We start from the raw sequence: 18,066 nt of genomic DNA, 5'->3' as shown, positions 1-18,066 counted from the left end.
CGGCCTAACGGTGTGCGGGACCGTAGCCCAGCTTCATGGAGACGGTTGCGAATGGTCCTCGCCGATACCCCAGGAGCAACAGTGTCCCTAATTTGCTGGGAAGTGGCGGTGCGGTCCCCTACGGCACTGCGTAGGATCCTACGGTCTTGGCGTGCATCCGTGCGTCGCTGCGGTCCGGTCCCAGGTCGACGGGCACGTGCACCTTCCGCCGACCACTGGCGACAACATCGATGTACTGTGGAGACCTCACGCCCCACGTGTTGAGCAATTCGGCGGTACGTCCACCCGGCCTCCCGCATGCCCACTATACGCCCTCGCTCAAAGTCCGTCAACTGCACATATGGTTCACGTCCACGCTGTCGCGGCATGCTACCAGTGTTAAAGACTGCGATGGAGCTCCGTATGCCACGGCAAACTGGCTAACACTGACGGCGGCGGTGCACAAATGTTGCGCAGCTAGCGCCATTCGACGGCCAACACCGCGGTTCCTGGTGTGTCCGCTGTGCCGTGCGTGTGATCATTGCTTGTACAGCCCTCTCGCAGTGTCCGGAGCAAGTATGGCGGGTCTGACACACCGGTGTCAATGTGTTCTTTTTTCCATTTCCAGGAGTGTAGATACGAGCGTACTCAACGAGGAAGCTGGGTGCTAGGACCTCAAAACGTCATTTTTTCGGATGAATCCAAGTTCTGTTTACAGCATCATGATGGTCGCATCCGTGTATGGCGACATCGCGGTGAACGCACATTGGAAGCGTGTATTCGTCATCGCCATACTGGCGGATCCCCTAGCGTGATGGTATTGGGTGCCATTGGTTACACGTGTCGGTTACCTATCGTTCCCATTGATGGTACTTTGAACAGCGGACGTTACATTTGAGATGTGTTATGACCCGTGGCTCTAACCTTCATTCGATCCCTGCGAAACCCTACATTTTAGCAAGATAATGCACGACCGCATGTTGCAGGTCCTGTACGGGGTTTTCTGGATACGGAAAATGTTCGACTGCTGCCCTGACCAGTACATTCTCCAGATCTCTCACCAATTGGAAACGTCTGGTCAATGGTGGCCGAGCGACTGGTTCGTCACAATATGCCGGTCACTACTCTCGATAAATTGTGGTATCGTGTTGAAGCTCCATGGGCAGCTGTAACTGTACACGCCATCCATGCTCTGTTTGACTCAATGCCCAGGCGTATCAAGGCCGTTAATACGGCCAGAGGTGGTTGTTCTGGGTAGTGATTTGTCAGGATCTGTGCACCCAAATTGCGTGAAAATGTAATAACATGTCAGTTCTAGTATAATATATTTGTCCAATGAATACCCGTTTATCATCGGCATTTGTTCTTGGTGTAGCAATTTTAAGGGCCAGTAGTGTACTATTTCGTAGTAGTTTTGAAATTTGTTGCATTCCATTTGCTATTTATTAGAAATATGTGTTCCCGTTAAAATTATTTTCTTGACTTTAGAAGGGAGCGTTAATATGTGAATTGTTTTACAGCCTATTGTGCAATCTTAAGACGTTGATGTATTTCTTGGTGGCTGAAATGTCATGCTAAATAACATCAATTATAGACCTAAGGATGAAACATCCTTCAAGACACTGATTGTGTTAACGGCCCTTTGCCGGATCTGTACTGGTAAGGCCTTGCATTTGAAGTATGTTTTCTGCATTTTAATTTGTGCGCTTCGTTTTGTAGGGTTCGAGTAAGCTTTGGTCTCTGAAATATATTGGCGAGTTGCGTTGCATATTGTTCTCCTTTTAAACTCCTTATTATGTCAAAACGAGTGAAAACATTACTAGAAGCGTAGCCGACTGAATAATTTCCTGGCTTCTTGATATTAGCTTCTAAAGGCGCCTTTTGGCGAGTAACGTTACAAGAGGCTTGAATTATCTTGGCTTAATTTATTCGTGCTTATTCCATGGTATTCTGGTTGTGTTCCTGAAGCTCGGGTCCTCGCGTGGTTGTATCGTGCTTGCCGCGAGCGGGAGGCCTGCTGGTGTGACAGCACGATGTTTGTGGTATCGGCCGGTATCTGAGGGCGGCGCAAGTTTGTTCATGTCGGTTCTCTACAGATTAAACTGGGTTTTATCAGCCTTTCTGTTTCCCGCATAAAGGTTATCGTTTTAGCGCCTGCCTGTATATGTAGACGTCATGTCTTGAGGCTGTTGTGAGCTTTAAATTCAGCCAGTTACACTTATTTCTCTCTGACTGCTAGCGAGGCTTACTGTATAACGTTCCTACGTCAGTGTTTTGCACGAAAAAAGTTTCCCTTAACCTCAAGGTTATTTTTAAAGTCCTGATCTATTTTTAGTAATTAATTTGTTAACATAACGTCACCTTGCGCCATGTAAATATTCTTTCACTTTCTAAGGAAATTTGTCTATTGATCCAAATGACCAGATTTAGATGGTTTGTTTAGTGGTTAGGGCATCAAAAAGGCCGACTTGTAGCAGGAGAGGCACGACAGGACATTTTAGTTTCATTGTCTATTCTTTTACGAATAAATTCATAAAACTTTGTCAGCATGACGAGGACGGATTCAGAATTCACACTCACAGAATTTTTGTTTTACATGTAAAATTTCATCATTTTTTCTCTTACTATTGACTGCATTTGTTGCTTGCTATATGTACAGTTTTCTTCATAAGTAAGAGAGATTCTTCGATGAATTTTGCAGAGCATACAAACCATACCTACAGGTAAATGAAGCTCTAGAAAATGAATGAGCTATTACATTTCAAACTTCATGTTTAGAAATAACTCAAATTTTATAGTTAATTATCTCAGTTTATACAGTACCACAATTTTTAATAAATTTGGAAAATTCGAGAGTTTCGTCCACCTGTAAGAGTGGTTTGTATGCTGTGCAAAATTCATCGAAGAATTTCTTTTATGAAGAAGAGTGTACCTACAGCAACAAATGCAACCAATTGTAGATGAAAAACTCATGACATTTCACATATAAATTTTTTTATGTTTTTATGTTTTCGTGCTTCCACTGTTGTGAGGGTGAATCCTGAATCCTTCCTTGTCATTCTGACAAACTTTAATAAATTTAAGTATAGACAGTAGAAATTAAAATGTCCTGTGGTGCCTCATCTGCTACAAGTCGGCCCGTTTGACGTTCTACCCCCGTTAAAGCTATTTATGTCTATCTAACTTAATGCCAAGATTGTCTGTTGATGGTTTGGAGAATATATTTTACAAAAATTTTTTGTTTAACTGTCATTAAATATTACCCGTAAGGTTACAGTTGTAAGGGAAGAGATATTTAGATTTTTTTCAAATTATCAAAAAAACGTTAAATTCCATTATGGTGCCAGTATGATAGACTTAGAGAAAGCTTTTGACACTGTTGAGTGGAATAATCTCTTTCAAATTCTGTAGGTGGCGAAAGGATATTTACAATTTGTGCAGAAACCAGGTGTCAGTTATAAGAGTCGAGGGGCACGAAAGGGAAGCATTGGTTGAAAATGGAGTGAGACAGGGTTGTAGCCTATCTCCAATGTTATTCAATCTGTATATTAAGCAAGCGGTAAAGGAAACAAAAGAAAAATTTGGAGTAGGAATTAAAATCCATGGAGTAGAAATAAAAAATGGGGTTTGTCTACAACATTGTAATTATGTCAGAGACAGAAGAGGACCTGGAAGAACAGTTCAACGGAATGGACAGTGTCTTGAAAGGAGAAAAAAAGCGAAACGAGAATAATGGAATGTAGTCGAATTAAATCAGGTGATACTGAGGGAATTAGATTAGAAAATCAGATACTTAAAATAGTAGATGAGTTTTGCTATTTCGGCAGCAAAATAACTGATGATGGTCGAAGTAGAGAGGGTATAAAATGTAGACTGGCAATGGCAAGGAAAGCGTTTCTGAAGAAGAGAAATTTGTTAACATCGAGTATAGATTTAAGTGTCAGGAAGTCTTTTGTGAATGTATTTATATGGAAAATAGCTATGTAGGGAAGTGAAACATGGACGCTAAATAGTTTAAACAGGAAGAGAATAGAAGCTTTTCAAATGTGGTGCTACAGAAGACTGCTGAAGATTATATGGGTAGATCACATAACTAATGAGGAGGTATTGAGTAGAATTTGAGAGAAGAGAGATTTGTGGCACAACTTGACTAGAAGAAGGGATCAGTTGGTAGGACATGGTCTGAGGCATCAAAGTATCACCAATTTAGTATTGGAGGGCAGCATGGAGGGTAAAAACCGTAGAGGGAGAGCAAGGCATGAATACGATAAACACATTCAGAAGGATGTAGGTTGCAGTAGGTACTGGGAGATGAAGAAGCTCGCACAGGATAGAGTAGAATGTGGAGCTGCATCAAACCAGTCTCTGGACTGAAGACCACAACAACAACGATGGTGCCATAGATCTTAATTACTGATTAATTTTCAGTGGCAAATTGCAGAGCGTATTTAAATTGACACGTATTCTTCCTGCTCGTTGTTAAAGTGATACGTATATCAAAAATAGATTTGAATTTATTAATGACATATGATGACAATTCTAGACCTGCCCTTCCAAGACTTTTTTCCCATCCCCCCCTGTGTTCACAGGTATCGTTTACTGTATTTAACGCGTTGTGGAAAGTCACAGGAAGACGGGATGGAGCTGGGGCTTGCAGCCGGGGACGCGCTTTACCTGCGGCGACTACCTGAAAGACGCAGGGCCGGGCCTGTGCGCCCACGGCGTTGCGCGCCCAGCACAGCAGTGTGCCGTAGTCGAGCTCGGAGCGCACCGTGTAGCGCAGCAGGGACGCGCTGCCGTTGCTGGAGAAGCGCGCCGCCGCCACCTCGGCCGTCTCGCCGGAGCTGTTGAACTGCCAGTGGAAGGCGAGCGCCGGCGGGTCGCACGACACGCGGCACCACACCTCCAGCGTCTCCTGCCGCGTCGCGCCCACCACCGACTCGCCCTCCTCCTCGCAGTACGGCGCGTCTGCAACACCGCCACACACACTCCGTGTGCTCTAGAAGACCAGTAGGCAAACTGGGTATTTCCAGCGTCAGGCATCTATATCTGCATCTACACCAATATTTTACCTAAATCTACATTTGCATCTACATCTACATTTGCATCTGCATCTACATCTACATTTGCATCTACATCTACATTTGCACCTACATCTACATTTGCACCCACATTTGCATCTGCATCTAAATCTACATCTACATCTAACTCTATATCTACATTTGCATCTCCATCTACATCTGCACCTACATCTACATTTACACCTACATCTATATTTGCACCTACATCTACATTTACACCTACATCTACATTTTCACCTACATCTACATTTTCACCCACATTTGCATCTGCATCTAAATCTACATCTACATCTACATCTACATCTACATCTGCATCTAAATCTACATGTACATCTACATCTGCATATACAGCTACATCTACATCTGCATCTACAGCTACATCTATATTTGCATCTGGATCTACATCATCTGCATCTACATCTACTTTTGCACTTACATTTGTACCTACATCTACATTTACACCTACATCTATATTTGCACCTACATCTACATTTACACCTACATCTACATTTTCACCTACATCTACATTTTCACCCACATTTGCATCTGCATCTAAATCTACATCTACATCTACATCTACATCTACATCTGCATCTAAATCTACATGTACATCTACATCTGCATATACAGCTACATCTACATCTGCATCTACAGCTACATCTACATTTGCATCTGGATCTACATCTACATCTGCATCTAAATCTACATCTACTTTTGCACTTACATCTACATTTGCACCTACATCTACACTTACACCTACATCAACATCAGCACCTATATCTGATCTACATCTCGAAGAACATCTACATCTGCATTGGCATCTATGTCTCCCTCTGCGTCAGCTTATGCATCTGAACCTGCACCTACATTCAGATGTACGCCTACACTGACGAGCCAAAGAATCTGGTACACCTGCCTAAATATCGTGTAGGGCTCCTGCAAGCATGCAGAAGTGCCGCAACACGACGTGGCATCGACTCGACTAATGTCTGAAGTAGTGCTGGAGGGAATCGACAGCATGATACATTCAGGGCTGTCGATAAATCTGTAAGAGTACGAGGGGGTGGAGATTTCTTCTGAACGGCATGTTGCAAGGCATCCCAGATATGTTCAATAAAGTTCATGTCTTGGTAGTTTTGTGGCCAGAGGAAGTGTTTAAACTTAGAGGAGTGTTCCTGGAGCCACTCTGTAGCAATTCCGAACGTGTGGGCTCCCTCACTGTCCTGCTGGAATTGTCCAAGTCCGTCGGAATGCACAATGGATGTGAATGGATTCAGGTGATCAGACAGGATGTTTACGTACGTGTCACCTGTCAGAGTCGTATCGGGGACTCCATATCACTCCAACTGCACACGACCCACACCATTACAGAACCTCCACCAGCTTGAACAGCGCCTGCTGTCATGCAGGGTCCATGGTTTCATGGGGTTGTCTCCATGCCTGTACACGTCTACCCCCTCGATACAAATTGAAACAAGACTCTTCCGACCAGGTAACATGTTTTCAGTCATCAGCAGTTCAATGTCAGTGTTGATGGACACAGGCGAGGTGTAAGGCTCTGTGTCGTGCTGTCATCAAGGTTACACGAGTGGGCCTTCGGCTCCGAAAGCCCGTATCGACAACGTTTCGTTGAATGGTTCGCACGCTGACACTTGTTGATGGGCCACCACTGAAATCTATAGCAATTTGCGGAAGGACTGCACTTCTGTCACACTGAACGATTCTCTTCAATCGTCGTTGATCGCATTCCTGCAGGATCTTTTTCCGGCCGCTGCGATGTCGGAGATTTGATATTTTACCGGATTCCTGATGTTCAAGGTACAGTAGTGAAATGTTCGTACGGAAAAATCCCCCAGTTCATCACTACTTCGGAGTTTCTGCGTCCCATTGCTCGTGGGCCAACTATAGCACCACTTTCAAACTTACAATTTGATAACTTGCCATTGTAACAGCAGTAACCTATCTAACAACTGCGCGAGACACTTGTGGTCTTATGTAGGCGTTCCCGTCCGCAGCGCTGTATTCCGCCAGTTTACATGTATCTGTATTTGAATATGCATGCTTGTATCAGTTTCCTTGGCACTTCAGTGTACATTTACACCCACATTTACATTACAACTATACCCATGTGAAATACAAAAAAAAAAAAAAAAAAAAAAAAAAAAAAAAAAAACCGGAAGGTTCTTAAGAAAAACCTTATAATATATGATTGCTTTCTGCTAGACCCTGCACATTCAGCAGTGTTATAGTGTTATAGCTGAGGTCCCCCTATGCAAATTAAATATTAAATAAGGAGCTGATTCCATACAGGAAAAATAACAAATAAGTACATGTAAGCTTGTGTCTCAAATTGGGCAGTGTGTAATGAAGTACTTAATAATTAGTACTAAGTACGCAATATCATACATTTTGTCGTATTAATTAACCAGAATAAACGCATCCAATTGTCATCCTTGAGCTACAGAAATAATGGTTGAACTGTTACGTTAGCAATGGTTTAGCATCATTGTCTGGCTGGGGTTAATAGCGACAACCTGTTGGAACCATTCGTCTTCCCGCAACACCTCACAGGACACACGCATGTGGAATTCCTGCAGAACATTCAGCCTGTTTTGCTGGAGAATGTGCCTTCAGCAACACAACAGGTGGTGTGGCTCATGCACGATGGAGCAGCAGCTCAGTACGGTACCACCGTTCATCAGCATCTGAATGAAGTTTTCCCAGGAGGTGAATTGGATGAGGAGGCTGGCCACCTCCAATACCAGACTTCAATCCCGCGATTTTTGCTTGTGTGGGCCATCAGAGAAGTTGCGTATACTCAACCAGTTGGTGATACACAAACAGTTAAACTGTGTGTTCACGTAGCTTGTGATGGTATTTGGGTACAGCCTGAAACTTTCGAAAGAGTGAGCCATTTCATAATACAACGTGGGGATGCTTCCAATACACCCAACGACGGCTCCTCTGTCACCATTAGTAATGAGAGAGAATTTAATAAGCACATCAAACAAAGAACTGGTCACCCTGAGGAGACATTATACTACTGCCGTGCATCACCGCCTCTGACCTCGATGGCGGTCCGAATCAGGCAAGGAAGGAAGACTACTAGTTTTATAAGGCGTATCCATCTGAAACCAACCACTGATGGTTAAGTAAGATACGGCTATCAGATGGTGGGAATCCTGATTGACACATTTCACCTGCGCTTCCAGATAGTCCCAGCCACTGAGGTCGGATTACGATCAGGTGATTTAGGGGGAGAACTGAAGTGCATTAGTATCCGTCAGTGATAGTCAATCAAGGAAGGTACGCCTACTGCCATGTGAACTCTACAAAGAACGAAACTCGTCTATATATATAGGGTGGTCCATTGATAGTGACCGGGCCAAATATCTCACGAAATAAACAGCAAACGAAAAAACTACAAAGAACTATATATATATTCGGAAAATTGCAAATTTATTGTGAAAAATCTCTACAACCGTCATGTTGGAAAATGGTGGTGGGCGCAGCATGAACATCATGAAAACTTGGAAGAAAGGCAACACATTGCCACCTAGAATGTTGAAGTAAACGTCTTGGTTTATGGTCGAGGCACCCTCAATGAAGGAGCCCCAGTCGTGGTACGAAAAACGCCCCTAAAAATCGTAGAGACGCTCCCCGCCTTCACTATGGCTTCCACACAGTGTGGTCTAGCCCCTCATCGGATCGCCGTTGAGCTGGACGCCTTGCATCATTTGAATGAGGAAATCTTCAGACCACAGCAAGTGCCTTCAGTCAGCTGCTGTCCGACTGCTGTGTTGCCTGGACCACTGGAGCCGTGCTGCTGCGAGTAGTTGTCTTCCGCCAGGTACCCGAATACCACTGTATGTTGCAAACAGCCACTCTGCAATGTCCACCATGGGACGGGTTGGGGCGGACGACCATTCTGTTACAGCAGCTGTCGGGTTTGAGAACGACTCCCATGTACAGAGTGCCACAGAAACCTCCGGTATGCTAGCGGCAAGACACAATCAATGCCTTCTCTGCACGACAGCAGTGGATATACTATCGAAGGCGGTGCTGCCAAAGCAGTGCTACTAAACACATGCTACCGAAATTCCATCACCAAAGACGACGAAGTAAATATTCAACAAGTCGTATCATGAACAACTGTCAATATTTGTAACATAGAAGTAGATAACCTCGGAACAGTGAAGCAACTTAAATGACTGAAGGGGAGATAGAAGGGAAAAATATTTTTTTTTTCACAATTTGAGATTTTTTTATCTCATAAAATTTGCAATTTTCCGGATATATATATATATATATATATATATATATATATATATATATATATATATATATATAGTTCTTTGCAGTTATATATATATATATATATATATATATATATTTCTTTGCAGTTTTTTCGTTTGCTGTTTATTTCGTGAGATATTTGGCCCGGTCACTATCAATGGACTACCCTATATATATAGACGAGTTTCGTTGTTTGTAGTTTTTTCGTTTGATGCTTATTTCGTGTTGGAGCTAACGTTGGCCCGCTAGATGGCGCTGCCATAGGTCAAACGGATATCAAATGTGTTTTTTAAAATAGGAACCCCCATTTTTATTACATATTCGTGTAGTACATAAAGAAATATAAATGTTTTGGTTAGACCACTTTTTTCGCTTTGTGATAGATGGCGCTGTAATAGTCACAAACGTATAAGTACTTGGTATCACGTAACATTCCGCCAGTGCGGGCGGTATTTGCTTTGTTATACATTACCTGTGTTAAATTGGACCGTTTACCAATTGCAAAAAAGGTCGATATCGTGTTGATGTATGGCTATTGTGATCAAAATGCCCAATGTGCGTGTGCTATGTATGCTGCTCCGTATCCTGGACGACATCATCCAAGTGTCCGGACCGTTCGCCGGATAGTTATGCTATTTAAGGAACCAGAAAGTGTTCAGCCACTTGTGAAGCGTCAACCACGATCTGCAACAAATGATGATGCCCAAGTAGATGTTTCAGCTGCTGTCGCGACTAATCCGCACTTCAGTAGCAGACAAATCGCGCGAGAATCTGGAATCTCAAAAACGTCGGTGTTGAGAACGCTACACCAGTATCGATTGCACCCGTACCATATTTTTATGCACCAGGAACTGCATGGCGACGACTCTGAACTTTGTGTACAGTTCTGCCACTGGGCACAAGAGAGATTACGAGACGATGACAGATTTTGCGTCATTCACCAACAGCGGTAACGTAAACCAGCGTAATGTGCACTATTGGTGAACGGAAAATCCACGATGGCTGCGACAAGTGGAACACAGCGATCTTGGCGGGTTAATGTATGGTGCGGCACTATGGGAAGAAGGAGAATTGGCCCCCATTTTATCGATGGCAATCTAAGTGGTGCAATGTATGCTGATTTCCTACGTAATGTTCTACCGATGTTACTACAAGACGTTTCACTGCATGACAGAATGGCGATCTACTTCCAAAATGATGGATGTCCGGCACACTGCTCGCGTGCGATTGAAGCGGTCTTGAATAGCACATTTCATGGAAGGTGGATTGGTCGTCGAAGCACCATACCATGGCCCGCACGTTCACCGGATCTGACGTCCACGGATTTCGTTCTGAGGGGAAGGTTGAAGGATATTTGCTATCGTGATCCACCGACAACGCCTGACAATATGCGTCAGCACATTGTCAATATATGTGCGAACATTACGGAAGGCGAACTACTCGCTGTTGAGAGGAATGTCGTTACACGTATTGCCAAAAGCACTGAAGTTGACGGACGTCATTTTCAGCATTTATTGCATTAATGTGGTAGTTACAGGAAATCACGCTGTAACAGCATGACCGAGCGAGGTGGCGCAGTGGTTAGCACACTGGACTCGCATTCGGGAGGACGACGGTTCAATCCCGTGATTTCCCTAAATCGTTTCAGGCAAATGCCGAGATGGTTCCTTTGAAAGGGCACGGCCGATTTCCTTCCCAATCCTTCCCTAACCCGAGCTTGCGCTCCGTCTCTAATGACCTCGTTGTCGACGGGACGTTAAACACTAATCACCACCATTGTAACAGAATGCGTCTTCAGAAATGATAAGTACACAAAGGTACATGTATCACATTGGAACAACAGAAATAAAATGTTCAAATGTAACTACGTTCTGTATTTTAATTTTAAAAAAACCTACCTGTTACCAGCTGTTCTTCTAAAATTGTGAGCCATATGTTTGTGACTATTACGCTGCCATCTATCACAAATCGAAAAAAGTGGGCAAAATAAAATATTCGTATTTCTTTACGTACTACACGAATATGTAGTAAAAATGTGGGTTCCTATTTTTTAAAAAACGCAGTTGATATCCGTTTGATATATGTGCAGCGCTATATAGCGGGCCAACTATAGCGCCATGTGGTTTCCCCCTTCGAGCTACACAAGTTTCGTTCTTTGCAGTTTTTTTCGTTTGACGCTTATTTCGTGAGATATTTTGCCCGGTCACGATCAATGGACCACCCTGTATATCACTTACAAACTCACATGGGAAGTATTTTATTTTTTAAATGTAATCTACACCAGTTGAAAATGTTAAAATTTTTACGTGCATTACTACAAGATCTAATAAAATTGGTAAGTTTTTATACAGAAGGCTGTGCACTGCTGTGTTATAAAGCTTAAATCACTTGTTTGTATTGGTCATGTCCGGAAGAGCATGGGAATCAGTTTCAGGAAATTGAAACAAAGTTTGGGAGACAAGAAACTTTCTGATGATAAAACCATAAGAGGCAGGCTGACAGACAAAATGATTGACGAATTGCAGCAGTATTATGGGATGGCCGTTAGAAATAATACTGAAGATTGGAAATAATACTGAAGATTTGGTGAAAATGAAGAAGGCAGCATGAGCTACGTTCTTCCACAGACTGTCAACTGATGATAAACCAGTACACAACCTTTACCCTGCTGGACCTGATTCATGGTGCAATTACCGGAATGCCCAGTGCTCAAAGAGTTCATACAGCCATAAACATTCCATCCCAGCAGGAGTGATGGACATCATAAAACCTATTTACAGAGACCTGGCAAATCCTGAATTACTGAAGAAGTGTCTGCATGGTCAGATTCAAAATCCCAGTGAGTCGTTAAAAAATCATCTTATATGCACTCGCTTACCAAAAAATGTTTTTGTTGGAATGAAGACACTAAAATAGGGGAGGGGGGTGGATCAGTGATGCTGTTATTGCTTTTAATAATGACAAGATTGGTAGGGTGAAAGAGCCACAGCATATGGGAATTAATCCTGGAGTAAACTGCATCAGAGAAAATCTTACAAAATAGCACTAAACCTAGCTCTATATCTTGTTTGAATAATTTTTAAAGTTGTCAAGTCATTTTTGAAACACCCTTGTTCTCACTCTCCTATACAAGCATTAAAAGTTTGTAAAGGGAATTTCCGAAAGCCCTGTATATTCTTTGACGTCTTTTAGAAATAACTTTTGGTGAAAAAATGAATGTTAAAGGAATCAGTGAAAATAGTGTTTCAATTAATGCAATCGAGAGGCAATGGATCTAAGACAATGAGGTCAAACATTTTCAGGAAATAGTCTTCAAGATGTCGAGAAAAAGTTCCAAGTACAGAATAATTGTTATGCATATTAAAGATTCACTTACAGTAATAGTCCTTATTGCACGCTTTCTTTAATAATGTCTCGTCCAATGTGATCATCTGGAGGTGATTCAGAAATAAATGTTATGATGCTCGTAGGTAATACGGGAAGTAAAAGTACAAGACTGACTGTTCATTTATGGAGAGATGTTGACGTCAACTGCTTTGTTTCTTCGCCTGCCAGGAATTATGTACAGTAGTCTGCCCTCTTCCCTCTTACTGCATAGCTGCCCTGTTTGGAGGTCGTCTAGAAGCCACACACAGGGTCCTCGGTGTGGTACGATAGGCGTGATCAGTACTCACACTTGACACGGAAGTGCAGCTCCTGCGAGGCGGCTTCCCCCTGCGTGTTGGCGGCAGCGCACACGTATCGGCCCGCACTCTGCCGTCGCACCCTCTGCAGCGCCAGGCTCTGGTTGCTCACGATCACCCCGGATGCCGGTCGGTGCTCCAGCGGCGAGCCCTGGCACAAGTCACACTCACGTCACACCACATACTCACATGCTCCTCTCTCTCTCTCTCTCTGGATACCTAGCAATAGCAAGCTGAGAGTATGCGCAAAAGAGCGCTGAGGTTTCGAGTGTTGCAGTGGGTAATTTGCGAAATAAATAACAAAACAAAGAGTGGACAGTTGAAGCAGCTGGTACGAAGAAAACGTTAAGAAGATGAAGAAGATGAAACCTACATTTACGGATAAAGGGACGTAAGACGAAAGTTTAGGCCCGTGGTCCATCATGTGTAATTTCATGTTACCACCTTACTCACTTAAATACCTCTGAAACAGCAAGGCCTTTCGGTTAATTACTACACCCGATTGAGCAAGACATCAGATCTCAATAACAGGACAATAAAAACGCGTAGGCTTCCATGAATAATTGCTTCAGTTAAGTAATCAAGAGTTAGAATTGCCTCCTCATAATGGGTGCACGAGAAGGCTTATACGCAAGGAGCACGAGACTACACCAAAAAGGAAGGGCAATAAAGGTTACAACGAGAGATCCGGCCTTCCAAGGCCATTTTAGTTGGGCACAGAGCAGCAAAAGAAATATTAACACAGCAAAGTAAATTTGGTGAAAGCAACATTAACTAGCCAAATGGTATACCCGCGTCACTGCAAGATACCGCCTCTACGACGACGGCGAAACGCCTGAAATAAAACTGGGCTGCCAAACCCAATTACATAGCCTTAGAAGTTGCCAACCAATTTTGAGACGCAGTCACCTCCTAAGCCAATATAATTAACAGAGCGATGACGTCCGCAGTGCCCGAAGGTATCTTGAAACCGGCTCTAAGCCGTATTATAAGATAAATGTACTTCCTGGTGTTCGAAGACGTTTGGCAGGGAGGTCGGCTAAAACCACGTGACGATGGGGGCGGGGAAGGGGGTGGTGGTGGTGGGGGAGGGGAGGGGGGGGGGGGGTACGGCCACAGCACAGAAGAAACACGTTATCGCTCTGGCTCAGGAAACACCATCGGATCAGACAATTTAAGACGTCCTGTTAACAAACGATCAAGGCCAGTATCGACTCAGGCATAGCGAACAACAGCCACAATCCAAGGAACCAACTGGTGGTGAAATAGATCAGCTAATAAATCGCAACATTCGCAGCAGACCTGTAGGTATCAGTATGAAAATAACATGTAAGACCTTAAAATCCAAAACTTAACTGAACGAAGCTGAAGCCTGCCGGTTCCATAGGGGGCTCAGAGGTCAGCACGGCGAAACTGGCTTCAACCCTTTCATCGCTGTGCCACGCCCCAGAGCTGGCTGGCCGAGCTATCGTCGAAGACGGCACTCAAAGTCAGTCACGGATTCAAATTGGCCCACAAATACGCCGTGCAACCACTCGCCGAACACCGAGCCCAAGACGCTTGCGCAAGTGTTCGCCTTACACCGTCCTTCTCGCTCCACTACCACTCCCCAACTCGCCACGCCACAACACGCCCCGTCCCCCATAAACAACCTCGAGTAAAGATCTTAGTGGCCTCAAACCAGAGGGACAGCACTCGACAGATCCAGCTATTGGAGCCAGGAATTCGAAACGCGACGCCAGAAACTCCACCATGGCTCAGAAGAGAGTTAAAAATGTGCAATGCGGAAGCTGAAGAGGCTGTCAAGGAAAACATTAGGCTTACCAACTCCTGCTACAATAGAGAAAACAAGAAACAGAGCAGCAGTATGACGAAAAGCCGAACCGTGCAAAATAGATCTTACGAAAAGTACATCGAGACTCTTGGGACAAATTAATAACAAATATCGAACATGATATACATGTAAAAAAGAACTTTGCAAAGGAAGTATGAAAGAACTTAAATGAGTCAGAATGCGGCAATGCTGGTATTAATGTAATTAATGATAAACAATGGATCCAACATTACAAGAATTCATTGTATCGTGAAACTGCTGCACTGAATACAGAATGTCTAACACTCTGTACCCTTAGAACAAGTTCCACAAGTTCTGAAAAGGCTGAAGACCTGCAAGAATTGTGGCCCAGTTGCAATAACCGTTGAACTTTCAAAGTATGGACTAGCACTCTGCGAACTGTTACGTTCATTCGATGAATGCTGGTGAAACTAAAATCGCTTTTGGTTGAAAAAAGGTCGAAGTAATTTCTATTTGTAAGAACGGCCAAACAAATGCATGTGACTGCTACAAGGGTATAATTTGCAAGTGACGCGTCATGGACAAGTTACTTATGTCCTTAAGTTGTGCACATCAGTAAAGAAGTTTCACTCTCTTTCATTGAAGTCTTAAGTATAGCACATTTAAAATCAATTTTTATGCATTCTCACTAGCATTTCCAAACAATAGCGTTTGATGACGAGCTACTCAACAAAAATGAAGGAAAAAAGAAAAAAATATTTTACGATGCAAATTAAATAATAGTTGTGGTAAGGGACCAAAGCCTGTCTAAGAATAGCTAATGACATAGGCTTCCTATACCATCATTGTGATTATTACTGAAAGTTTCATTGGTCAGGAGTACAGAGATCCCGTTTCCACAAACAAATCCGAAACTCTAAGGCTAAATTTCGGTATTGACACTCATTATATACAACGTCTGTTCAACCGCTAGTACTTGAGAAGACTGCGTGGATACCAAACATTTGTTGCAGATGAAGGACACGACTGTTAAGTCTCCTAAATGCTGTACAAGCAGAGTATAAAAATTAAATGAAGGTAACAATAGATCGGGTCATTCGTGCAAAATTTCCCCGTTGTGCTTTCAGCAAAAATAGGTAAATATAAATGTTCCACCATTTGCGTGTGCCTTGTCCATGGTTGTACACGCGATCCGGCGACGTGGGCTTCCCGATCGTGGGCTTTGCCACTCATGACGTCAACTTGGTATTTCCTGCCATAGACGTTTAACCACGGATTTTCCAACCGTCAAAGGAAGCCATAAGGGTGGGAGGGTGGGCGTGGGCGTTTTGTAATAACATTCCTCCACATTTCATTCAGGCTCAGGACTAGCTACGCACATGGTACCTAGGCATCTTTAAATGATTTTGTATTTATTTTATTTTTACTTTTTCATTTCATACTTTTTGTTGTCTTCTTATTTTTACATTTCTTTCTTTCTACATTACTGCAGCAAATGATTAAACTTCATGTCTTATTTTATAAATTTGTATTTTTCACTCAAATGTTTTTGTAAGAAAGCCGTAAATTTTAAGCATGTTGTTAAACTCCTCAAATCGTTACATATTCTTATAATATCTTTTAACGTTTTGTCAAAATCTACGCAATTTTTCTTCTTTTTTGAGAGAGGCAGGCCAACGGAATATTTTTTAATTTTAAATGTAGCATTTCCCGTTTCATCCGTCAGCTAATTTATAAGAAAGTGTACGTTCGGGTGTTTTTGATTTACTTAGGAGCTTAGCTTCCTATGGCAACCTTCTGCAGCAGTCGTCGTCCTGTGCCGCTGCTTAGAAACATTCCACGTTTCAATGGGTATTCTAGACTTTTCCATTCGTTGATTCACCATTTAACCTGCGAATTTCAAGACCTTTCCTACGCTGGGAATTTCTTTGATTATAACCATCCACGCATCATCAACACTGCTTTGTGGAAGATGTGTCACTGCAGCGAACATTCGACAAGACAATCGGACTTCTTAATTCCTGTTCCGTATTTTCTTTCACAGACACTGAAGTGAAAATTTCCATCGAAAAGAGATGCTTCTGTGTACGTAATTTTTGGAGCTTTAATTGTAGCACTGCAGTTTTCGGTTACCACCCAGGAAACTTACTTTTGAATCTAGAAAAAAGTCTTTCATATGTATTCTGTCATTTGTCTGGATGCAAAGGAAATAAAACAGAACATATTATTGATATTTGTATTACTGACATTAGGCCGTAACGCCAAGGTAAAATTCTATGCCCTATATTTCGTCTTCCAATGCTGGAGACATCATCAGAGGCTTTAACGATTCAGAAAACTGTTACTATCTTAAAACAATCTGAGGAAGTCGGACTGGTTACACGTATCCACTTAACGGTCGGCTCGTGACGTCATCACGCGGAGTCGAGCCGACCCGACGTACACTATGTGATCAAAAGTACCCGGACACCAGGCTGAAAATGGCTTACAAGTTTGTGGCGCCGTCCATCGGTAATGCTGGAATTCAGTATGGTGTTGGCCCACCCAAAGCCTTGATGACAGCTTCCACTCTCGCAGTCATACGTTTAATAAGGCGCTGGAAGGTTTCTTGGGAAATGGCAGCCCAGCTTTCACGGAGTTCTGCACAGAGGAGAAGTATCGATGTCGGTCGGTGAGGCCTGCCACGAAGTCTGCGTTCCAAAACATCCCAAAGATGTTCTACAGGATTCAGGTAAGGACTCTGTGCAGGCCAGTCCATTACAGGGATGTTATTGTCTTGTAACCATCCGCCACAGGCCATGCACTATGAACAGGTGCTCGATCGTGTTGAAAGATGCAATCGCCATCCCTGATTTGCTATTCAACATTGGGAAGCAAGAAGGTGATTAAAACATCAATGTAGGCCTGTGCTGTGACAGTTCCACGCAAAGCAACAAGGGGTCCAAGCCCCTCCATGAAAAACACAACCACACCATAACACCACCACCTCCGAATTTTACTGTTGCGACCACACACGCTGGCGTATGACGCTCACTGGGCATTCGCCATACCCACACCCTGCCACCGGATCGCCAAATTGTGTACCGTGATTCGTTACCCCACACAACGTTTTTCACTGTTCAATAGTCCAGTGTTTACGTTCCTTACACCAAGCGAGGCGTCGTTTGGCATTTACCTGCTTATGAGCAGCCGATCGACCATGAAATCTAAGTTTTCTTACCTCTCGCCTACC

General features: G+C 43.2%; 1 protein-coding gene across 1 annotated transcript in view; it reads right to left on the bottom strand.

The window, feature by feature from the left end:
- Positions 1–18,066, bottom strand: part of LOC126315420 (nephrin-like) — a 478,744-nt gene that overhangs the window by 67,378 nt on the left and 393,300 nt on the right. The window contains exons 9-10 of the mRNA XM_049992703.1: positions 13,031–13,190; positions 4,654–4,947 (exon numbers count right to left, since the gene is read on the bottom strand). Coding sequence (XP_049848660.1) covers positions 4,654–4,947; positions 13,031–13,190 — 454 coding nt within the window. The remainder of the gene's footprint in view (positions 1–4,653; positions 4,948–13,030; positions 13,191–18,066) is intronic.

Source organism: Schistocerca gregaria, chromosome 1, assembly GCF_023897955.1.
Source record: "Schistocerca gregaria isolate iqSchGreg1 chromosome 1, iqSchGreg1.2, whole genome shotgun sequence".
Lineage (NCBI taxonomy): Eukaryota > Metazoa > Arthropoda > Insecta > Orthoptera > Acrididae > Schistocerca > Schistocerca gregaria.
This window is presented reverse-complemented; position numbering and strand designations above follow the sequence as displayed.